Source organism: Labrus bergylta, chromosome 18, assembly GCF_963930695.1.
Source record: "Labrus bergylta chromosome 18, fLabBer1.1, whole genome shotgun sequence".
NCBI lineage: Eukaryota > Metazoa > Chordata > Actinopteri > Labriformes > Labridae > Labrus > Labrus bergylta.
The window spans coordinates 11,033,273-11,058,778 of record NC_089212.1 but is presented as its reverse complement, the minus strand read 5'-3'; the positions used below and the strand labels follow the sequence as shown (position 1 = coordinate 11,058,778).

Sequence of the window (25,506 nt, the reverse complement as noted above, 5' to 3'; positions counted from 1 at the left end):
AGCGACATAAGAGATAACGGCACTGTTTGAGAAACCCCTTTTCAATAAATATGTTTAACTGTGGGCACAGTATTATCGTAACATCTATGTCAATTTCATATCTCTTACTTATTTTTGAATGTATCAAGGGAAGGTTTTAGTGGAGCTATCATGCAAAATATGCAATGCCCACCCCGTTCATCATAAGAGCTTGGGATTGATGGCAGTCAAACAAATGCAGCCTAATCAAAGTTTGAATCTTGTGACCGCTAAAGGGGGTATTAAAGTATTCTTTTGTGATACAGTTTCTCCATCTCGAGGTGTTTCATACCCCCTTAATCGGTCACTAGATCACTAGGTCACTTTTGCAAAGAAAGATATTTTTTTCCACACACAAGCTTGGAAACTGTACTGCACTGGCTTATACTGTAAAAGGAAGTTAAAGTCCAACAATCTGTAATGGGGTTTCCTTCTCCAGATTTGGCCCCTTTTAAAGTACCAATTTACCCTTTTATGCAAATACAGCCCCACATCTTGGCTACAGTTTAAGACATTCTTATTCTTATTTTATGTTGTGCTTCATAATGGGCCTCTGAAGGACTTCGGTTAGCCCTTCAAAAAGCTAGAACCACACCAGACTAAATATAAAAGATCTGCCTCAAAACTTTCCATCCTTTCTGCTTAGCCTACTTGGTCCCTAAACACAATCGAGCATTGCTTAACACCCCAGCCATGTTCCCAAGTGAGTCAATGCAAACAAATATCCTAAATAGAAGAGTGGCTGTTTCCAATTGAGTTCCCAGACATGACACCAGTTTCAACTGACTGTCAAGGGAGAATCTACCTCTGACCTCTTTGACATGGACGAGATGGAGGAAGAGGGAGATGACTCCACTCTATGTCCCCAACAGGACAGATGTCCCATTGTAACTCATGCTGGAGGTGTGCAGACAAGCAGTGTCAAACTTTGAGATAAAATGCACCATGAGCTGTGTACGTTGAACTCCCTGATCAACCACCTGAGCCTCAAGGGGTGATTTGGGTTAGGTTCTTAGCTCTAAACACAGCAGAGTAAGTGATTGTCTTGTATGCTGTCCATCCTCCCTTCCTGCTTACAAGTCAACCCATTGCTCTACTATGTCTACCTTTGGTTTAATCCAACCATTTTGCCAAAGTTGGTGGGAATCAGACTACAGATGTCCTATAGTTTACCAAAGATGGTGGGAATCAGCTTACAGATGTCCCACAGTTGAGCTCTCAGCTTTTCACCCACCTTCATTCCTCTCAGTGGAGGGGCAAAGGCTTCACACATTTGCCATGTAAGGACTCTGTATTTGCAAGTGAATAATACAACAGTTCTCAGGAAAGGAGACCAGCTGTCTGTGTCATGGTCATATCTGTATGAAGGCAAGACATTATTCAACCAGATGATCTTGATTGCAGAAGCTATATAGACTTTATTGTCCTCATGGGAAATTCCTTTTCACAGCACCGCATCTGTGCAACAGACAATACCCACCAGAGAATGGTACATACACAAAACACAGTGTATAAAACAAACAATGGCAAACAACAATCAAAAGTTTCCACTCTGGCTTGTTCAGCGAGGCATTTTGTTCAGGACAGCTACAACAGCAGGGATCATGCTCTTCCCAAGACGAGTCCTTCTGCACCTCAGTGCTCTGTACCTTGAGGGATAGGTGGATGTTTAGCGGATGTGTGTTGTCAATTTCTATTGAGGATGCAATGCGTGTTATGGCCCTGTTGTTGAATTCTGTTAGGTTGGGTGTGGGGAGGCCAATTATTCTGGCAGCTGTTGTTGTGATACATGCGAGTTTGGCGCCATTTTTAACAGATGACACGTTGAAGAAGCAGGTGCCACAGTGGAGTATCTCTTACCTATGGGTTCACAGCACCCAGGGTTTGATGGCTCATTCCACAAGGGGCATGACCACTTCATGGGTGCTGTTCCAGAAAGTGTCAGTTAAGGATATTTGTGCAGCTGCAAGGTCACCTATCACCTTTGTGCGGATTTACAGGCTGTATATCCTGGGAGAGTTCTTGGTGCAAGCACTGCTAGAAGCTATGAGTCTTTCATATGAAGGTGACTCCAATAGTAAAACACCTCACTTTGTTATAAAGTTACTTTAGCCCACCTTGTGTAGGATACATTAAAGTTCAATATTTTGAATGGGCTGCTTGAACTAATGTGTTAAATGATACAGTTAAAAGCATGTCTGGGTAAAAATGCTGCTGGATGTTCTCTAAGTTTTGATGACATACAGCAGTCAGTGAGTGTAGCAGGATCAATTGACTTTGAAGAGATCATTTATTCGTTGAATGACTCCCTGTTGGCAATATCTGACAGTCAATGGCTTTGGTGTAATTTGAACATTAGGCCAATTTTTCAGCCAAAAGACTTTCCTAATTATGTCTGGAGGGAAAAAAACAACACAGCAATTACCCTTTACGATAAGCTTGATTTTGTTACACAAGAAACTTAAACAGCAACATTTAAAACAGCCCCAGAAGGACATTAATAAAGTAGTCTGCAGTTTTTTTCTTCAAATATTAGAAAGTAGTTAAATTTTCTCTGGACCACGCAAACTGGACAGTTAGTACACAAGAGATGGTAGGTGTGGATATATAGATAATTGTGAGGGAACGAGAGTATAAAATGTAATAAATGGAATCAAATACGAAATATACAGGGGATTTATTATTGAAGGAAGGTAAATATGGCTGAGGGGAAATAATACCAAATAAGGGTTTGGGGTATAACAATTGAAGTAAGAAGAACAATTAAGAAGCAAACTGTTTCTACTGAAAGCAAAAGATGATACATACAATGACTTTCAAATTCACACAGTTACATTAATAATCTGTTTCTCTACTCGTTATGATTTGCCCCAAATTGATGACGTGAGCTGCCAAGGCAACATTTGGTTCAGCTGCAGATTTGCAGGCTTCTGACAACATCTGGAGATTAACACCACAAGAACCCTGGCGACTATCAGAGAACAGGAATGACAAATTCTAAGATATGATCACAGAGCCAGAGGTTAAGAGAAAAGAAGGAAAACAGAGAGAAAGACAGGGAAGGAGGCAGCATGACCATGAGATCGGAACGAAAGAGAAATCAGTACATTAAAGGGAGACGGAGTGAATGAACCGTGCCATGAACTACCATTTACTAAAACCCACTCCAGCATGAGTGGAATTTGAATAGACGGGCTGCAGTAAGATGACTCATACATGCTATTTTTAGCTGCTAGAGAGCACTGTTTCTGTTTATGAATGTGTGTGAGTTTATGATGATTGAAGTACTTATTTGACCCTCTGTGAAACCAGACTAACCTGTATTCCTATAGAGGATCGAGGTGTCTTCAAGTACTCCTCAGCCTTTGACACCAGGACAGCCTTGTCACAGGTGAGCACCGAGCTGTGGCTGTCAGTGGAGGGGTGTCTTTTTCCAGACATAACTCCAGCCGCCTCCATGGCTATGGTCACGGCCTTGGCGCTGTCAAGGCTGTCAGTGGAATTATAAAGGCCCCTGCCTGGACTTAACCCCAGGCTGATGCCTTCAGGTGCCCACATCCCACCATGAAGGTGCCTCCCCTCGTGGTAGGCATCCTGGGTGGACTCAGTGCTGCTCTGGGCCGTGATGGAGATGAGAGGTTTTGAGGTGGTGCGCGGTGGGACAGGAGGAGGGGTCTTCTTATAGCTGGGTGTGTAGGTGATGGCTGGAAAACAGACAGAGCATAAAGGTTGAAATAAATGAACACCACTTAGTTCTCTACCTTCAACCCCACAAAACACATGCATGAAACGATGAACCTGGCAATAAATACCTTATTCATTTTCAATAATTACTTAAGTCAACAATTTCCATCTATACTTTCCTAACTTCACCATCCTGTCTGCTGCTCTCTGTCCTCAGCCCATATCAGCCATCGAGGATTAGCAATATCATATTATCCCAAAAGGGCAAATTTGATGTACTGCCAGCAGGTACGGCATGTACAAACATAAATCAATTACCAATGAATGAAATAAAAATAATTATAATTCAAAACATTCAAACTTAGTTAAATAAAAGGCCAATAGCTACAGGGACAGATGAGTTTCTAAGTATATTTGTCTTGCATCTGGGCAAACTGTATCATCAAAAAAACAAAGACAGCTTGAACTCCTTGGACAGGGATTGATAGGGTCAGCCATGTTGGACTGGCCTTATACAAATAAGAAAGGTCAGTCAAGGTCATGCCTGAAACTGTGTTTCAAGGCAATACCTATCATGAAAAATATTTCAAAAACAATCTCAGTTTTTACTTTTATAAAGTAATATTTTACATTGAACAGCAGGACACTGTCATTTCGACATACTTAAGTCAAACAGACATCAAAGTGTAATTCTTTGGCTGACTATTTTGAGCTGCGGATTAATACACATTCAAAACTATAGTTTGCATTTACAGTAGAAGACAGTGTGTGTAAAAGCAAGAAATAGAAAAAAATAAACATTGTCAAGGGTCAGTGTAATGAAGAAACATTTATACAACTTTAAGACTGGAGCTCACTGAAGTGTTAATAGTTTTTTTTTATTATTGAGCGCAGAGACAAATAAGCTAAATAATGCTTTGACCACAAAGGCACTACTTTGTTTGTTTTTATGGCTATTGGTTGAAAGGAAAGGAACAATGTGCAGCTTTTTGATCCAGTAGATGTCTCCCCTGAGCACCAGCATGAAACCAAAACAGACTGCTGTTAGGTGACACCTCCACCGTGCTGAAGCCTCCTCTCTTCTCCAGCGACACACCTCCAACCCCCCTCCCCTAACATTTGCACAAAGCAGTCAAGACAACATTGTCCTTTTAGTATGTTATTCTCCATTCATTTAGTCCTTGACTAAAACAGCTTCTATGCAAGGGGCGGAGTCGGATATCCCGCCCATGTAAACCTGATGTAAACACAACTCCAACAACAACACAGCTGACGAGACTTGCACTTCTCACTCATTGTAGACAGTCATGACTCAGAGAGATATTTACAGAGGATATAAATTATTTCTGCAATATTGATGTATAAAATGTTCTTTTAAGGAATTTGTTGACAAAGAAAAAAGAATATCATCTGATTTTCATGTCAAAATGAAAATGTAGTTTTCCTCACAGTAATACTTAACTGTTAAGCCAGATATAAACCCCAGATCCTTGTCTAAGTTTGTTTTTATCCACAGGGTCAAGTATTTATTTCATTTCAACATGATACATGGTGTGTTAGAAAATGTGACCATTCTTCATCTTCAGAATTATTGGCACAAATATCATGCAGACACCATCATCTTACCCTAACCATTAATTATATGACAACAAGCTGATTGAGATATGTCTTTCACACTAAACCGGCATTTAATTTAACGACTTAATTAACTTACATTTATTGCATAATGACCTCATTTGCGTATCTGGTGAGCGAATATAGCATGGCAATTATGATGAAACATGAGTCAGAAACTCTTTTTTTTTTTTAAACCTCATGACATCGGAAAACAACTTCTAGAATATATAAGCATAAGTTATTGCAAACTTTCTTGGTTGGTTTCATTTTAAAAAAACTTTTTCTTATGATTTTAAGCCTTGAGTGAGTCTGACTGACATTTGGTGAGTCTGTTCAAACATGTGGTTGCTTCTCAGTGCAGAGGCTCTTTTTTCTCTTCCTTTTTTCCCCCCACACTCAGTGCTCAGATAACGGAGAGAAATGCTGGCGTCATTTAAAACTTCCAAGTTCATACATCTAAGTAATGAATAAGCCAGCAGAGAAGCAGAGAACATCAAAGCCTCTGTGACACGAGACACTCTTCATACATGGACGAGGCCGAGGGGGGGAAAAAAAAGAGAGGTAATCAACAGTTCTCATGTGAGGAGGATTCTGGTGAAAAATGGACTACTCAAGGAAGTCTGACAACTCTCATCTTCTTATTCTGTCCATTTCATGACAGAAAGAGGGAGGGGGGATTACTTTCTTTCAAGTGCAAATGAGAATATATGGACTTAATCCAGAGAGAGATGGACTGAGGAATTGGTCATGAACACCCTCTTGGCTTTGTAGAGTCTTTATTTTGAAGCACAGCTTTGAGAGAAAAAAAGTTCACACAGAGCAGTTTGAGGCTGAAACATCTGAAGCACAGGCTGTGTTTAGAGTTTGGATCAAAGCTGAGAGTGTGCCAGGTACCTCCAAGCCAAGAATAGAAGAAAAAAAAAATGGCAGCAAAAAAAAAAAAAAAAAGGTTAAGTTTTGGGTTATCATTTTCCCTGACAGAGGCAGACTGTGTTAAGCTCTCTCTCCTTTTGTTTCTGTCTTACAAATGTTTACATCACACAAAGCAATTAAGGAAGTCCTTATGAGACCAGAATCCGATTTGTTTTAAGTTTTAATGAGCTGTCACCCTCACCCTCCTAAACTGTGGTGTAAAATTAATAGCATTTCATCCCAATAACATTGTAGCCTGAACAAAAAAAAAAAAACAACAAAGAGATTGTTTCCTTATGAAAAGAAAGATTATCTTTTTTTTCCCCAACTCTTTTAAAAAGAGAACCTTTTACGGTAAGGAATAAACCCACAGCTTCACCTCCAACGTGCAACACCTTTTGGCCTTTTTCTCACCCGTATTTGGGCAACGTTCAAAAATAGCTCGAGATGTCTGGTCTATGAAGAGCGTTCTGCTTCGAGGGCTTAATGACTCATGCTGCTGTCCATTCAGAAAATTTACTTCTCACGGATGAGGAGATGCATTAGGATAGAATGACGAAGATGGGGGGAGAGAGAGAGAGAGAGAGAGAGAGAGAGACAGAGACAGAGAGAAAAAAGGGATGTAGAGGTGAGCAAGGGAACAGGAGGAGACGGGATCTGCACAGACTGGAAGAGAGAAGTTTTTCTGTGTGTGGGTGCGTTTATGTGTGTGTGTGTGTGATGGAGAGAGAGTATAAATCAGGGAGCGCGGAGAGATCAAGGGAGGAAAGAGATGACCCATTCAGGGGGCATGATTCAGCAGGAGGACAAAAATAGAGCCATTATAAGCAAGCCAGTAGTGCAAAGGGGAGTCATAACTCTTGTTCCCATCTTGGCTGTGGCAGTATTACTCAGCATTGAGATTTCATCTATACTGAGCACAGTTACTGCACGCTCATTCATACACTGTCAATCACCTGCTTGTGGCTTAAGTGTTAAAATACATACTGTATGATGTAGACAACTGTATAATCAACAAAATGACACATGATGGAAAACACAGACTGAAAATAAAACCACAAGTGGTGTTTTGGACAATAACTAAGCTCATCCTTTGTTCCAACTTTTCTAGCTCAACACCTTTGCTAACACAATGCCAGGCAGATAGCAGAGTGTTCAAATGGAAAGATAAGGCTTTGACATCACCAAAATCCAACCCCCTGTTTGTGCACTCAAATTCAACACTGTAATTCAACTAAGTGCAAATTTGGCAAAGAATTTAGACCACTTAAGTCAATCATTAACTTAAGCCCATTCCGGCTTCACTACCTACAGTAATGTTGTGCTCCTAAGTTTTCTTTCACTTTTTACACATGGTTTTGAGATCACTGCAGCAAGAGGAGCAAACATGACAGGAAAATGTGCATCAAAAGTTCAACGGATCGTCTGGGTTCTGTCATTCATTTTTAAATAATTACAGCCAATTGAGCTTGGCTATCAAGACAGTTAAACAACGTATGAAGTATAAGATGGTTGGATTTGAAAGCAAAGAATTACTAAGTATGATCATCAAACCCCAGTGTAATTCAGAAACAAACTAGCATCAAGTAGCTAAAAACATCCACTTTCAGAAAACTTTGGATGAGGTCGTATCCCAACATTTCGACGACAGAGGAATCTTTGGAAACAAGTTAATATATTCAGAGTGAATACTCTGTTTAATCTCTCTTTCCTTCGCACAAACATATACAAACAACCACCACTGTGCCAGTGAGGCTGATTAACGTGAGTCACAAAGGCAGTGATTCAACCACTCGATCTCTGTTAGTACCTCTCCATCTATCAGACCTGGCTTGTATGCTAACATAGGGGCGGGGGTAGAGGGAGAGTTGAGTGGCACGTCGTTAAGAGTCTTTCTCCCAGATTGGATTTATCACTGTAAAGGGAATGTGAGCCGTTTGTTTTTGCAGCAGGCTTTTAAGGATATGTAAATGATCCGTAGGAAAGGAGGGAGGGGAAGATGGATGGTCAACTCTATTATTGGCGATGTCACCAGTGATGCAGGCAGAAACAATAAAGGAGTAAGTATATAAAAGAAAACCATAAATAGATAACACCAGGCTGGGTGAGTCGTTATTCAATCTGATTTAAGCAACAATGGATTTTAAAGTTTGAAAACATACAGAGCTTTTTGATCAATCACTAAGAACAAAACTATTGTTTGCAGCATACACCCCCTTCTATCAGCAAATATTTCATTTTATAGCCAGTTCCTTTTGATCTGTGTATAAAGGATATTCTTTTCCTGAACATTATGCCTCAGATGTTGACCTGCCTGTACAGGTGTCACACTACATCTGGCATTTGCACCAAAATACATATAAATACATGCAAATGGCTAACTTACTGCAACATAGACTACAGGTAATTAGAAAAGCATCCAAAGGTGTGTGTGTGTACGCTTCCGTGCTAAAACAGACTTTACAATGGAGGGGTTTTGTGGCACATTTAAGAAAGTGACATTGATATGTCAAGGGACAAATGAATAATGACTTTGAACAGCTGAAGTCCATAATAACTGCAGTTCCTGTTGAAGAAAATAGCATGTTGTTTAATAGTGTACTAGAGGAACTGTGCAGCATGAAGTTTGAGAAGTAGCACTGTGTCTCAGTGTTCATTTTTATTTATATTTCTTCTTTTATGTTCAATTACAGTTTCCTTTGGATTGTACTCATGTATTTCATATAATATACATGGATGGAGAAAAAAAATACATACACACATATACATTTATATACTGTATATGTGTGAGTGCGTATGTGTGTGTATACATATACTATCAAACATAAAAAAGAGCAAAATGTCAATCTTTTAAAAAGAGTGTATTGGAGAAACTGAATGCTCCCATCAGGTTAGTTGCAATAGGTTAACATTCCTTGAAAAACAATATTATTAAATATACATTTCCAAAGACTGCAAAGCAAGGACAACTGACCAATGGACAATATGCATGCATAAAGAAATAAATCTTTCTAGTGATAATGAGTCTTCTTTTTTTACACAATGAACTCCTAATTGCAAGTTTGAGTATCCCTTGCTTGCTCACCGCATATTTACTTGCAGTTCATTATTCTTGCAGAAGTCCTCATTTGCTTTCTCTGGCTGTGAATGTGTGGTAATTGGAGATGCCTCAAATCATTTAAACATGTGCGTAACAGCATTTGGCCACAGGACAACTCATTAAAATAACATCCCTGACAAATAGAGAAATGGATTAGCCCCAGGTAGGAGGTTTACCTGGGGTTTGTTGATGAGTCCGATCAATGCTGCAGGTGGAGGGGAGGCAGAACTGGATCCCTGAAAACAAGCGAGTGGGGTGGATATTCAGAAAAGTGGGCACATCTGCCCAAACATAAAGTACAATTTTTCAAATAACATAAAGCATACACAGAGTGACAGAGGGAGATCCAGGGAGTGATGGTAAGCAGTTCCCTTTACAGTTTGGTGAACAGAAACATTGTTCCTTTCAGAAAAATAACAACAATAAGAAACTTTTTTTTCCTTATGTGACTCAGATTAGATTTTTTACAACAATGTGAGAATGGAATGAAGAACTGGGCCACTTTCATATATGTATTATCACACGATCCTGATACAGGCCACATTTAAAAAGACACGTGAACAACCAAACAGAAAAATCAGAACCAAGCAAAAACCATCTGAATTTAGCATCAAGGGTTACATATTATACTCCTTTTCAGTTACAAAAAGTCTAAGAGGTCCACAATACATGTCTGTAGAGTTTCTAGCCAAAAGTCCAGTCAGATCCTGTATTTGCCTATAAACCCATCTATTTCAGCCCTGCTCACAACAGGCTGTTTCTGTGTCTGTAGCTTTAAATGCAAATGAGCTGTGTCTCACCATGCTAATCTGTAAGGGCTTGGGGTTGCTCCATGCTCTATTGTTTACTGTGTGAAATCAAACTTAGAAGGCAGAACAAACACCTAGCTGTGGGAGTGTCACCCACCTGTCACCTGGGGGAGGGGTTAATGCCCTTGTGACATCACAAGTGGAAATTCTTTAAATGGTCTGTTTGAGCACACTCTTTCTGAAAAGTGGAGCAGGCTAAAGAAGAAGAGGATGGAAATTTTTTCATATTTGGAGGGTTTTTAGACAGGCTATGGACACATATTAGTGTTAGAAAACCATGGTAAAGTGACCTTTAAGGCTTGCAGTGATAATGCCACCTAAAAGACTTCTCTGAAATACCATCATTGTATAAACAAACCAAGTGCTTCTTTTACAAGAGCACCATGAGAAGGTGACTTATTCAATTTGGATATTTGACGTCTTTATTAAACAGCATTCATTCATACCATTAAAGAGCCCATATTATGCTCTTTTTGGGGTTCGTATATTTAATCTATGTACCTACTTTTGTACGTTCACAATAGCTAAAGTTTGAAAAAAGTGTCTGTTTTCATGTACTGCTCCTCCTTTCTCCCTCTCCGCTCTGAGTCCGTCAGCTGTACTCTGTTGAGCCCATACTGTTAGACCCCACGTGGGCCAAGTCTGCTCTCATTGGTCTGCTGATCCGCTCTGTCGTTATTGGTCAGTTGCTCAGCACGCTTCTCGGAAATTTCAACACGACCTGCAGGGCTTGCCACAACGAGCCAATGGGCTTAGATCAGTGATCTCACACTGACAATGACGCCGCACTGACAAATTTTTATCGAGGGGGGCTAGAACCGAGTGTTACATGCAGCTAATGCTACAGCTAACAGGAGGAGAAGCCGCGTTTCTGCAGACTTTGAATTTTTGCACATAGATGTGCCTAAACATGCACAGGAGACTTGGAAAACACACTAAATGGCATATAAAACCAGAAAAAGCATAATATGGGACCTTTAATATATCTGAGTTAATACTTCTGAATTCTGTTTTAAAGTCTGAGGTTAATAGATCAACATCCATCATCTGACCTTGCTTCATGACTTTGCTCCAAACATAGTTTAACCACTGACCAGAAACTGCTACAGCCTCAAAATACAGTATATTTTCAAATGGCTAGCAGTGACTCCACTGTGGGAAAGATTTGCCTGATTTCAAAACAGCCAATGAGACCTCTGACTTTATAATTATCTAAATAAAGAATCAAATCTAGTTTATGCTCTTAATGGCTACTGTCAAATCTTCAATAAAGCATGGTTTTAATGTAGCAGATATGGTTTCATTTAGAGATGAATGGAAAATATTTCCTTCTGGTAGTGGCTAGATTGTGATGAAAAGAAAACTAGCTTCCATGGCAATCATAATGAATGGTAAACCCATTCGTATTGTCCCATGATAGCTATGTGTACCTGATTTCTTGGTGATGATATTTGCTATTGTTTAATCTTGTTACTCAAGAGTGTTTCTGCACAGGTTATAAACGATTACAGATCTATACAGAAAGCAATCAAATCAATCATGTCAACTGAAGAGAAGCATTTGACTCCTCCTGCATGCCCCTGAGGTACTCAGCTTCTGTGTACAGTTTTTGCAGACTATAATTGGAAACCTTAGATAGATAGACAGTCAGGTAGCTTTGTCTAATTTCTCTGCAAAATCCACCTTCAGGTATGCAGAGATTTCAACATGACTGAATCCTGAAGCAGTTTATTTTCTGATTATTTCTCATGAATATAAATAACAACACTGCTGTGCAGGTTACATTTTACATTACAATTTTGCAAACAAAATGTTTAACATGGAAGAGGAATTTGGGGAAAAAAAAGGGTTCAGGCATTCTACTGCCTCAAAATGAGGAAAATGAGAACAATACAACCTAATTAACTTTCCATTCCCTTTCAAAACCTTTCAGTCAATTTAACAAACTTTCATAAAGTGCTCTGCACATTCACAATTCCATCAACATGAGATGGCGGCTCATTGATGTTCAGATAAGATGTTCTTTTGACTTTATAAGAGCACAGACATGAGTGGGCCATATAAAGCCCATTAAGTTTATGGTTAGCACAGATGTATCTTATGATTTGCCTGGCTATTTGGCAGTTCATTGTATGTAACAGAATTCTGCATCTTCAGGGATAAGTAGGCATTTCCCATTACACCTTATATTGAATCAAAACCATGATAAGAATTAAAAATGTACAATGAGGCACCATATATGAAATAAACAAAATATTTAAGCCATCTGTCATGCAACATTACACCATTATTCAGTCATCATTCAATGTCACACATATTAAAAATAGCCATGATACACACCTCCTTTTAGAAAGGAACACAGTTACACATCACATTACACCTCTGTCCCAGTTGTGATACATTCTCAGTCTTTGATTCCTGAGCATGAAGATGATATCTTACAGTAAAAAATACAATATCACTTTTCAAAGAGGCCTGTTAATACTATAGTCAGTATGTTTACATTTTTTTTTAAATACATCTATTATATTATCTATTGTCCAGCAAAGATGTGTGTAAATGTGCTGTATGCTGCAAGGTGTACTTGGATGTAGGTAACATAGGGTTGTGAAAATATAGTTTTCACACTGTTTAAGTATGTGATATTTCCCCCCGAGAAATAAAAAGTACTGTTCCAGCTCCATTCAAAATATCATTTCACAGCATAACTAACTTCTGATTCAAAGAGTCCATCAATAGCTCACATAGTAAACATTATGTCCTTATAGTTATATGATAACTGCCAAGAAAAACTTCACTCCACTCCAGAGTGACAAATACAGTAGAAAAACAAACAAAAAAAGGATTGTTTTCATCAGCAATTCATGGATTGTCTTGACCTATGTTTAAGGCCATGTAGTCCATAGTCTGTAGAGCTCCAGATAGTCTCTTAAAATGAATCTGTAAAATGTCTTTGATGTAATACATTGACTGGACAAGAACATTAATTACTGATGTGTCCACCAATTAAAAAAGGTAACCATAAATTATTAGTACTGTCCTGGAAGATAATTCACATCAGTGGTGACAACAGCTTCAAAAAGGTACATACTGTTTTTAAGCAAATGTTCTGTTCATTCAATTGGTCACCCCCTGGAGTTTAATACATCTTGCAGTACAATTGAATCCTTGGGAGATTGTTTTTGCTGCTACCAGTGAAGTCTTTTTTCTGGAATCTTACTTAAGGTTTGTTAATGAGGAAGTCCTTGCTTTGAAAGCCAATGACCGTGTGACATTTAGTTCTGTACTTTTCTCTACAGTGCATAGGCAGCTACCATGAACTATACATGTTCACTCATGTACAACTTGTAGCTACATTTTGTCTGCTGAGAATGAGGTATGAGGTCACAGAGTGAGAGACACATATGTGATTTCTGCACTGTTGTACTCGTATCTCCCACTCCAGAGTTCCACACTGGCACTTCTGTGCATTGATTCTCTTCTCTTGGCCTTCCTCTGCCATCTGTACCACAGAAAGGCTTGATTGCTTGAGGACGTCTCTGTACTGCTTGCTATCTCTTCTTTTATGAGTTCCCCCTGGGATATGGCCGTGCACTCCAGTGTTTCTACCAATGTACCATCTTGTTGAATTTGTGACTGGTCCAGTGAGGGTATGTCTTCAAGATCTGGTGTTGATTGATCTTTGTCTGGTGCTGGACTTGTTGGTACAGAGTCTATTTCGAAAGATGTATCAGGAGAAACTGAGCTTGGAGGGGAAATTGTGACAGTGACCAGCGGTAGTCTGACTCCATGTAAATCTGAAGTGACTTCTTTAGGCATGTGAGCTAAACGATAATCCATCACTGGATCCAAACAGGCAGATTCAGTTGACTGCAAAAGATCCAAGGAGCAGAGTGTGTCGGGGTCAACATTGGTTAGAGGTGAGGTTGAACAGTCGAATTGGTAGATAGGTTGATCTACATCCTCTGTGTTGGATGGAGAGTCAAAACTCAGATCGAATGGCTCCGGTTCAGGGTCCATGAAGACTGAGTCAAGATCATCTTGATCTAGGGAGGTCAGCATGACTAAGTCAAAGTGGACCAGATCAGCATGGTATATTGGGGTGGTATCAAGTGGTTCAGGAAGCGGTGGCCAGTCTGAGTCTTGAGACTCTGGTTCAATGCTGGGTTGAGTTTCTTGTGAGCTGGAAGTTAAGGTTAAGATTGGTGCTGTTTGCTCAGGGGGAGGCTCAATAGGATAATCTGGAAGGGTGATGATGGGATCTGGATTCGAGTCACTGTCAGTTGGACTTGCAGGAGAGTCTGTGTCAAGGTACTCTGATATCACAATAGAAGGACACCCAACGACAGATTCTAAATTAGAAGATTTAACAGTATCAAGACACAGTATGGGCACTTCAGAGACTGAGGATGGGCCTTGACTAATGGGGTCAAATGATGATGCCTGAGTCAGGTCTGATAATTTTTGTTCTAAATCTTTGGAGTCTACAGGCTCTGTATTTTCCAATACTGGATAGGGCACAGGAGTTGGGTCTTGAGACAATGGATGTGGCTTGACTACAGTGACAGTATCTGGAGACTCTGGATCTGACATGACGCCATCGTCATGTTCATCTGGTGGAGACACTGTAACTACAGGGACAGGATATGGTAGCTGTATCTTATCTCTTTCAATTTGCTTAGGGTCTTTGGATTCTATATCATCAGAATGAGATTGTTTAGTGTCTGAAAGAGATAAATTAGCTGTGTCTAAATGTATTTGCACTTCTTTCACTTTCTTTGAATTCTTATGGTTCTCAAGGGTTGCTTCTGTGGAAATAGGCACTGCAATATGAGGTTTAACCGGCTCAATGGTCACTTTGTCAGGTGAAGTCATAGTTGCATTGGTTGGTACCTCAGGTTCTGGTTCTGTTTTAGCCCTAAAGGGAAAATGAGTTAAGTCCAAAGGCTCTGGTTGGCCTGCTCTAACAGAGCTTGGAAGTATCGGATCCAAAGAAAGTGGTATGGCACTCTCCACGTACATTGACTGTGGACAGGCAAGAATGCCTGGGTCCATAGATAGCTGTTTTGGTAGTTTGTGACGGGCACCTTTCTTTTCCTCTTCTTCTGGACAATTGACAGCTGCATCTGCAGTGCTTTGTCGGACCAGGACCTTGCTTCTTGCCTGGGTCCCCACAGACACTTTTGATACCTTCGGTTTCTTTTCTCTAGCAGCCCCAGTGCCTCTATCTGCTGCAGAGGTTCCAAGTCCTCCTGTCCCTACCCCTGCTCTTGGTCCTGTCCCTGTTCCTGTCCGAATCCCTGCGCCTAAACCAATATCAGCTCCAGCAGCAATGTTTCCCCCTTGGGGGGACCATGTATTGTAATGCTGCGTGAAAGTGTTGAAATTACTGTTGAAAGCACGGAGCTCTTTACAAAGGTCCCTCCTTAGGTCAGCCAGCTCTCGACGCATGGCTGAGACCTCTTCCTTCCATTGCATGCTGATAGCTGCAGCCAAGGTAGCTGACTCTTTGATACTGGCCTGGATGGCTTTTGGTGAGGGCCGCTCTGGGGCACTAGATCTGGGGGATCTGAAGAGACTTGGAGAAACAGGTGGGCCAGACAGAGGTTTGGCCTTAGCTCCCATGTTATCTTGTTGGTAAAGCCTGTCTCTTCTGATGGGGCATCCTAGATCATCATGAGCCAAAGGGGCCGTGTCTGCCAATTCCTCATGTGTAATGGCTCGATTGGGTAAACAAGAGTCTTCCTGCACATAATTTCTGTCTGGAAGACAAATGTAGATATATATATCTGTAATTTGGCCACAGGTGTGAGCAGCTGGAGAAAATGTGCTTTTTGTTGCCACAAAGCAGTAACATTAAATCATGCACTGAATGTCATGAGTCAAAATAAGAAATTGGAAATCTACAGTGATTAATTGCTACCCTTGAATTTATTGTTCCAATTTCACTGATCTGTTTTTACTTGAAAGGTATTTTACAATTTCTATTCCAGATTTCCTTCTGACTATGATATCATTAAACATTTACACCAGTGTATCACTGGGAAGGACGACCCATTTTGACTCATTTCGGTTTATGGTTTACACTGCCTTCTCAACCTTATTTTGTAGCATGCATTCTTTACATCTTTTCAATGCACAAAGCTGAAACTAGTCTCCCAGAGAACAACACAGAAAATGAACACTATTTCAAATAAATGAGGTGTAAAAACAATCCTTGCATGCTCTTCTGCTTTAGACAAGGAAAGAAACGTGTACTTTGTGCAATGAAAAGAGGCAAAGATGAGCGAAGCTTCCAAACCATTTCCTATCAATCAGGAAGTACAGTATGAACCCTATTGAAAATTTTGAGATCATGTTTGACAGAGATATTCAAAGCACCGATCGCCCCATGTCAAATCTATCATGTACCAAACTCTATACCAGAAAAATGTAAAGATATTCAAGTGGACTGAGAAAGCAGTGTAAGCAAACATTTCAAGGTATGAAGAATTTGATCATAAGCACATCTCCAGATGGCCACACCTCTAACCCTCCCTATTACAGAGCAAGTGATGTTCTTGAATCTGCAGTGGGAAAAGGTGGAATCCTGTCATACTTCTTGTCCTGGGAAGTTTTTCTTCTTTTCTTCCCACATTCTTCATCCGTACAAGGACATATCATTTCCTCTGTGAGTCCAGCAATCATGGGAATTGTTGAGAGCACCAGCAACTAACAATTTGTAATCAAAACTCTGTATCATAAATAAATGCACGTATCAGCTTAATAGGTTTAGATTTAATGCACCAAATTTGCATACGTGATCAATGTGTCTAACCAGTGTGACAGATCATTAACTAGTATATTCATTGTCAGCTTAAAGTTATCTATTATCCAGTTTGAGACGTGACAGTGTGGTGCTCTGTAATATGATCTGTGTTTAAACATCAGCTCGACAATGACACAAAAATAACTTGTGTGAAGTGAACAATCTGTTAGCAAAGAAATATCATATCAAGAAATGTCATATCATACACTGTTATACTTTTGCATGAATTAGGGTTACAAACGAACAAAGCATACTTTCTTCATGGCTGTTTCACCATTTTTCCCAGTTTGCAATACAGCTGCCAGTAAGTTCACAGGTGTTGCCAAGTGGCATGATAAAGCAAGTCAGATTCCAAAATGTTCAAGGAAAAGCAGTCTTGTCCTTAGTCTGACATGATTTGTATTGCTATTTGTGATTTTCAATAGGGTTCATAGCTTTACTCTCTGTTGCATCCAGAGGATGAGCAGATGAAGTACTGTATCTTTAATACAGCAGGATGAACTAGCACAGCTCACAAGAGCTAGCTAAAGTAATCGTAGGTCCATCAAAAACAATGGAAACATACACAAGTGATTCATGCAAAGTTATGAAGCTGCTTGACAGTACAACCAGTTTGCACTAACTTTTCTGTAGTCATCCATTAACACAGGTCAATACTAATGTAAGCTTTTGTTATTAATCTGTAAATACAAGCAAAATACAAACATCCAGGATGTCACAAATTGGAGGGTGCACATTCATTTTTATCTCCAATCCTCACCTGTGGTAGCCCTGATGGTGGAGGTGACAGTGGAGGCCATGGGGGGGATGCAGTCATCGTCTTGAGAGTAGCCGGCCTGGATGGCTCGCAGGTAGCTGTGACTCCGGGTTCTGAAGCAGCCGGGCAGGTCCAACGCTTCCATGGCCTGTGATTCCACCTCACTAAACACCGACTCACAAACTGACTCAAACTGCCCGTTTATTTCTGATTCACTCACCTGTAAAGAATGAAAGCCATCAGCAAGCACTCTCCATGAATAGGTAAGTGAGGATTTGCCTTTGTTTATCTGGAGAAATTAACTGGAAGGTTTATAAAACCTAACATCATTTACTCTGTCAATTTGTGTTCCAGTAAAAACAAATGGCAGAATATTCAGATAAGCAAAAGAAAACAGAGGAATCAAATAAAATGTTTTATATTGTAACAAAACAATTTTACATTTAATTGTTGGCTGAAAATTGTGTTGTCATAATTCAACCATTAGAGATAATGGCCTGTTGACTTCTCTGGGTATCTTAATTGGTTAGTAAACAACCAAACAATGGTCATAAATTGAAATAAAATAAGGGTGCAAGACATTTGCTGTAGGAGCTTGGTGGTTGATATTGACAAGAATATGTTTCCTTTGTCAGATGTGTATAATAAAACTTTACCAATTTGAAATGTATTTATCATCAAAGCTGCTCTACCATTTGGCAATATCAAGAATCAAAGATAAACATCTTGCTCTATTGGGATTTGGAATAAGTCGGGATTTGGTGTGCTTTTAAGGCTCTGAACAAATCAATATGCCTCCTTTTTAAAAGGGAGATGAATATCTCAGAAACCCCTGGTGGAGAAACCCCCATTTACAAAGAACTGTAAGGTAAAATACATTTGAGTAAAATAAGGGATAAAAGAGATTTGTGAGTTTTCAATCATACCTAATTTAAGGGTAACAGACCCACCTGGCTCACTTGGCTGACACAGCTCGCCTGACTAAGGGTGCTGACAGCACGCATATAGCTCTGGTTCCTGGAGCGAAACTTTGGAGAGTTGTAGTTGGTAGAGGGGTCCAGGGCAATGCTTGGGTGCATGTCCCTGGCGGCTTGCAAGTGGTAGCTCTGACTGAACAGAGAGAGAAAAGGGATAGCATGCAGGGAGTTAGTTCAGCTAGGTGACTAAAACTATAGCAATTCAATTTGGTATAATTCATTAACAAACAAGCAGTTCGGCTAGTTACTGATGTGTAACCCAGAAGTTCCACCAGATACATGTGCATTGCGTGTCCGCTCCGGTCCGATATGGCTCTGTTCACCCTCGTCCGTCAACACCCACAGGCTGCTTTCTCTGTACGCAAATGTTTTAATGTTGTTTTGGTGACTGACTTCCTGTCCCACTCGATCTTTTCTGTGGTAAATTGATACGCCATGCTGCCGGAGCTGAGACAGAGCTGAGACGCAACGGAGCGGATCCAGTGGAAGCACACACATCGGATAAAGTGAATAAAGCTCCGCTGCAGTAACAGAGCGGAGACGGACACATCTGGTGATATTTGGCAGTAACATGGTGACAAACATCAAGTGTTAGTGTAGTGGGCCTCCTCTGGGTAACCTGAACGTGAGAGGGAGACTTTTCATGACATTGGATCGCCCATTTATGTGTTCACCAGTGTCCTTTAAAAGGCAGATCAATTTCTTTGTAGTGCTGAAACATCTAATCAATGCTTGGAAATGAGGGAAATGCAAATCAGAAGCTAGTTAGTGAGCAAGCACTTCAGAGAGCATCCCAGTGTCAGCCGGGTCAATTAAATGCGCTTACCCACCAGTGCAACAGAGAGCCTGGGTGTGAAATCTGCTGGAGAGAAAACTATACAAAAACATAGTAGAAGAAAGGTGCTTTAATGAAAGTAAAGACATCTATGTGAGTCACATTTAGAATTCCAAAGTGAGGTTCCCTCCGCCAGATCTATTTCTAATGACAGGCAGGGATGAGTAAGCAGTATCTGGGCTTTTTATAGAGATAAACTCTGATGTTTGGCAGCGAAGAAAATGCCAGTGTGATTAAAAGTCCCTCGATCCATCTTGTTGTGCTGAAGCAAGGCTGTGTGTATTTGCAAAGTAATATAAACCTTCAAAACATCCTACAACAGAACATGTATCCATTTAGTCTGAATGAAGTGTTGGAATTGAAACTTGTATTATCTCTCATTGTGATTAATTTGTGAGAACATACTTTGTAACAAGTACACCTTTAAAACTGTTTAAGAAAGTAAGTTATCATTTTGCTTGGATTGTGTAGCTGGGAATATAATCATGTCTATGTCTGTTTATCATTGCCCCATGCTTTGCCAGCATTAGCAGAATGCCCCAGGCGACCTCTCATTGACTGGTCTTCAGTGTTTGCTCTACTGTATGAGGCGTCCATATTGGGTATGTCAGCAGGGCAGGCAGCCAGCTGGCTCCGAATGTCTGACCACTGCAACGTGGAAGCGACGGATAGGTATGGGGAGGGGAGAGCCTGTATTCACCTTAAGTCTGCAGCGAAATTGGTGATGTAGTTACGCATGTCACTGTTGATTTTATCCAGGCGGTAAGAGCTGTGGGTAGAGAAGAAAAGAGAGTTACTGGGTCCAACATGTGGGAATTAGATGGTTGTGACTTCACTGGGCACAAGTCCGATGGAACTGGCTCTGTTTGGCATTTGTGGTGAACTAAATGTTTGCTGGGGAATTTATAACGAAGTGCCGCAAACATTAGGTTGATACAAAATGACCAACATGGCCTTTAGGAAATGAACATATTGGAGATGTTACACAACAATAAGTTGATGTAAAAAATGTGCCTTGTCATGGTACATCTAATAAAACAAGTAAGGACGTACAAGTGATATAATGAGGACTGTGTTATGTATTTTGAGAAAATACATCAAGTGAATGCCCACTAAGAAAACAACTTGTTCAGCAAGTCAATTTCTGGCAGCTGGCTGTCTAACAATAAAACTGGTTCTAAGGTTTCTGCCTGCTTATCTTCACAAGCTATCTTGATTACGTAATATGGATTTAACATCACATCCTGGTTATCAGAATGTGGATAAGTCACTGTCGTTTTTTTTTAAAACCTGGAAATGCTACCTGGAGTGCAATAAGAATCCATGATACTGTGGCATTTAAGCCTCTTATCCATTTGTTGGTAGAGAACACAATCCCTTTGATGGTCAGAAATCAAGTTTCAATTGCGTACAGATGATCAGAAACCAGGGTACTGTTATTATCATGTAAACAGGAATAAATAAGCAGGTTTCTCGTGTCATGATTATGCTCAAAACTTGGCAATACATTAGAATGTAAATTAAGCATTAATTAAATTTTTTTAGCTTTCATTCTTTCATGAGCATTGAAAGTAATTCCACCTTTAACAGGCTCTGACATAAGCATACACGCTTCAACTCGGGCATAAGTCCTCCATCCATGCCTGTAAGGATGCTTATTATTGACAGTATAATAAGGGGAGCTGGTTTTGAGAATGCGTTGTCCTTAAATCAAATCATGCCACAACACATTTCTTCTTATGTCACTGATGCGTGCTAATGCACTTCCTTTGTTGGCCAATATAAAGGTAATGGAAGATGAATATCTCACACTTCCTACCTTTCACATTTCCAGTGAAAGTACTCTCTCTGATAAAACAAAGCCCAGCCTAAACAAAAGCTGTTTTGTGCCAATTCTTCACCAAAAAGGGTTCAACGTCAGGCGTCTGATTGAGCAGTGCACAAAGAATGAACAAAGACAGTGAATCATTCTGAAGCGAGACAATAAGATTGCTGCAAGAGAAGATTTTACAAGCATGTTAAATGTACAGTCAGTATAAAGAAAACCTAAACTTGAGAGCGAGGGCATGAGGTCATTTTTAAATTTTGAAGGTGTTTGCTAGTCCAGAATGTGGATTAATGCAGTGCACCCATTATAACAGTCCCAATGTGATGGATGAAAACTTGAGGAGTTAATCCTTTCTTGGAAAGAAAAACTTGAATAGGGAAATATATATAAAAGTCAGTGTGTTTAGTACCATTAGCAATTGGTGTATCATTATTATACACACTATGACTTGTCCATTTAAGTATTATATTTAATTGTAAAGCTTGGATTATGGTATATTGTATGTTTATCCCAGCGATTTGTCAAGAGCAACAACATCCAGAGCCACATACATTAAAAACTTCTGTAATGGGACATTAAGGAACAGGAGACAAAAATTATCCATCTTTACCGCAGTATGAAACCTTATCTTATATTGTGCAGGAAAAAAATCTGCAGAAACTAGCCTTTGCCAAATAAAAAGTAGGCTTGCTATGCATGACACATCTCAAAACGCCACAAGTCAATGTATTGGAAATCTGCTTTGACCTTGGGATCTGATGAAAAATGCTCAAACCCAGCGCAATCTGAATGAGTAATTACACTATGTTGAATCAGGAATTATTGAATGCTTTGCCAGTGTTAACTTTGATTAATACTGTTGCCTCAAGAAGCTAATCATGGATGGGGGCAAACAAATGTGAGTTATTTTAGTAACTGCTGAACATTTTTGAGATTGATTGGCTTTTGGTATTTAGACATTGGTCCAAAGTCATTCAAAGAGAGAGCAGTGTTTGTCATATACGACCTTCTATGTGTTAGAACCAAATACCATCAGATGTGACATATTATTACTGATCAACTTTGTCACATAATCAATATGACTAATGGCTAATAATGAAACTCGCTTCATGTCATTCACTTCCTATCATCATTTATGCATAAGTTAAACATCTTTAGATGGTCTGACTACGGCACTTAAAAGCTGATTCAATTTTAATTTATCATGGCTATTGGCCGTGCATCTTTAGGACATACAGGACACTGGGATGAAGCTGAATGGGAGCGATGGGGATGCAGAGTGGAGGGTGTTCAATGAATGTTAATTAAAACAATCATTTACACCTAACTTTCCTTCTAGTACAAGGGCTGTTCCAGCTCAGTGGGCCCATGATTGTGATGTATTTATTATTGGTGAGATGAACAAAGAGGCGACCCTGTCCTCTTTGAGAGAGACAGAGGGTTTGAATGAGGGAAATATGGAAGGAGGTGACACAAACCTGACAGCCTGTTCTCACTTTAACATGATTTGCTTCAGGGAACGGCTGCTGTCAAATTTGTGTTTGGCCTATCTGAATCCCAGATGCAGAACATCAAATTGCTACAAGAGCAGAGAAAATCCGACCTACAACACGTCTGTCTTGAATCCAATCCAATTCCATTTCAGCAAGCCCAATGAACCATAATAGTGTGAGATCTCTCATGTCAGGTAACACTCGCATCAGTGATGTCTCTTTTATGTGGATCTAATAGCATCAGATATGGACGACAGAATAATGGCGGCAAGGATAAAAAAGTTTGAACGAATGACTTTGGATCCAGTTACTCTGCAGACAATTAAATATAATACACGTACATACAATTGTGCTGGAGACAACACTTAGGAAGACACTGTGCCTGAAGCTAGTTTGTAGCTAGCTGCTACAACACTGAGCTAATCTTGGAATGGTGGTTGTCTCACTCACTATTGTTTACTGTCCATGTTGAATCCACACATTTTCAAATGCAATGCAGTTGTTTCAGCAAAAAAGTAGTCTGTCAGTCACAGAGCTACATGAAGAAGCCAAAAGAAGATCAAGACAGTGTCCTATAAAACTGAGCTCATTGTTAGAACATTATTAAATGAAAAGGTGGGATACCTCTGTTTTGGCAACTTTACTCTTCTCCATGTTTGGCCGCAGATACAGTCAATCTACAGCTTTTTATATGGGATTTCTTATGGCATACCACACAACTCAATCCCACGTCCCCCCAATTTCTATTTATGTGATGCTCTTAAAACTAAGCTATTTTTAAACTCATCATCATTTTAAATCAAATAATTTATGCAGCTTTATTAACTGTCAAGTGCTTGTGTCCCAATTATTTAATTGAATGAGTGAGTATGCAACTAAGGACCTTTTGCTTTTCCTGAAATCTTAAATGCAGTTAGGCTATTTGTCTTTAGATGTTAAAAAACACTTTTGTTATAATATTCTAAAAAGAGATTTTCTTTAATTATCAGCAGGCATAATTGTAACGGTGATTAAATAATTATGTCTCATTGTAAGTCAAGAAATTCAGTCCTTGTTCTGGCAGGTGTGGATTGCGCCTACATCAGTTTCCATTAGTGAATAGTTAGTCAAAACAGTCTCTGAACAACCCAGGTGCTAGAGGAGCAATAATTAGCATCTGCACTAAAAGTCAGTCAGAATTTTCAATGATGACTATATTCAAGAAGATGAATGCTTAAAAGGAGAGTGGCCCTAAATGTGTCTACTGTAAAGAGTCAACCCCTGCTCGATATGAAAGCTCATAACCACTTCCATCCAACCATCCATCCATCCATCACCTATAGCTATTTTCCTGTTTGGGATTGCGGGGACTGGAGCTGATCTAAGCTGCCATTGGGCGAGAGGCGGGGTACACCCTGGACTCGGAGCCAGTCAATCACATGGCTGACATACAGAGACAGACAACCAGCCACAATCATATTCACACCTACGGGCAATTTAAGAGTCCCCAATTAACCTAAGGAGCATGTCTTTGGACTGTGGGAGGAAGCTGGAGTATCCGGAGAGAACCCACACATGCACGGGGAGTCAATACCCCTTGCTGGTCCAATATCTGGACTAAGGTAATACTGGGTTATATATTGACCAGTCCTCCATTGTTGCCATCGGGAATAGAAGGTGTTTTAGAGGATGTACAAGATATAGAACAAAATATGGAAAAATCTACATATATTGTAGATATAAGAGGAAATATACCAAATTATTACACTCTTGTTCTTGTTTCAGGGTCCATCAGGAGACTTCAGTAATGACTCCCAAAATAACAACAATGCTGCTGCTGTCAATTGACTCAAATTCTGGCCACAAAGCCGGATCCATGCTGGTCAATATCTTCCTTTCAGCAGAACCAGCAAACTGTCGGTCTACGCACTGAGAGAGCTATTATTCAGAGGGTCCTCAGAGTACAATAACTGAAAGTGATAGCCCTCCCTGCTGTTGCATCCTCATAAATCATTCACTGTTTACAACTCTTCAAAATGAATAGTCAGGGGAAGCTTTGCAAGATGTTAAAAAAGAAAGATACCTCATTGTAGCTGCCTCACACATGGCTTCATACTCTGGAAGAAAGACTGCTTAAATGTCCTTCTTCTTCTTCGACGTATCACTATGTTCCTGCCTGATCACAATCAATAACCATCAAGTTGTCATTATTTATCATCTGGAAATATAAAGTATTTTGGGTAGGCTGTGGCTCAGTTGGTAGAGTCGATCTTCAATCAACCAGAAGGTCGGGGGTTTGTTTCCCAGCTCCTGCAGCCACATGTCAAATGTGTCCTTGGGCAAAAGTTGTTACCCAAAGTTGCTCTCGCTGTATCGTCAGCGGAGTATGAATGTGTATGAATGGATAAGTTAATACTGATAGACACTTTACTTAGCAGCCTCTGCCATCAGTGTGCGAATGGGTGAGTGTGCCTGCAGTGTAAAAGTGCTTTGAGTAAACAGATGACTAAAAGTGGTTTACAATTTTAAGTCCATTAACCATTTTTTATCAAACATACCTAGCCCATTCTTATGTGGCCCATGATTTTAAAGGCTAAATTACTGTGCCGCCATGTTCTTTCTTCAGTCATTTAAAGAGACATCAGTAACACTCCCAAACATATAAATCGTCAATTCTGAACTGTTTTCA

The 25,506-nt window shown here is 39.9% G+C and overlaps 1 protein-coding gene across 3 annotated transcripts in view; it reads right to left on the bottom strand.

Annotated features, from left to right (window-relative positions):
• dlgap2a (discs, large (Drosophila) homolog-associated protein 2a) overlaps window positions 1-25,506 on the bottom strand; it is a 131,001-nt gene that overhangs the window by 16,338 nt on the left and 89,157 nt on the right. For 2 of the 3 annotated variants that reach the window (XM_065966375.1, XM_065966376.1), the window contains 4 exons: window positions 20,218-20,286; window positions 18,656-18,815; window positions 17,709-17,925; window positions 12,382-15,902 (listed from right to left, as the gene is read on the bottom strand). In XM_065966375.1, coding sequence (XP_065822447.1) covers window positions 13,525-15,902; window positions 17,709-17,925; window positions 18,656-18,815; window positions 20,218-20,286 — 2,824 coding nt within the window. In that variant the 3' untranslated portion in view covers window positions 12,382-13,524. Of the gene's footprint in view, window positions 1-3,336; window positions 3,723-9,507; window positions 9,568-12,381; window positions 15,903-17,708; window positions 17,926-18,655; window positions 18,816-20,217; window positions 20,287-25,506 lie in introns of those variants that run through there. The other variant, XM_020649851.3, reaches the window with a different exon arrangement.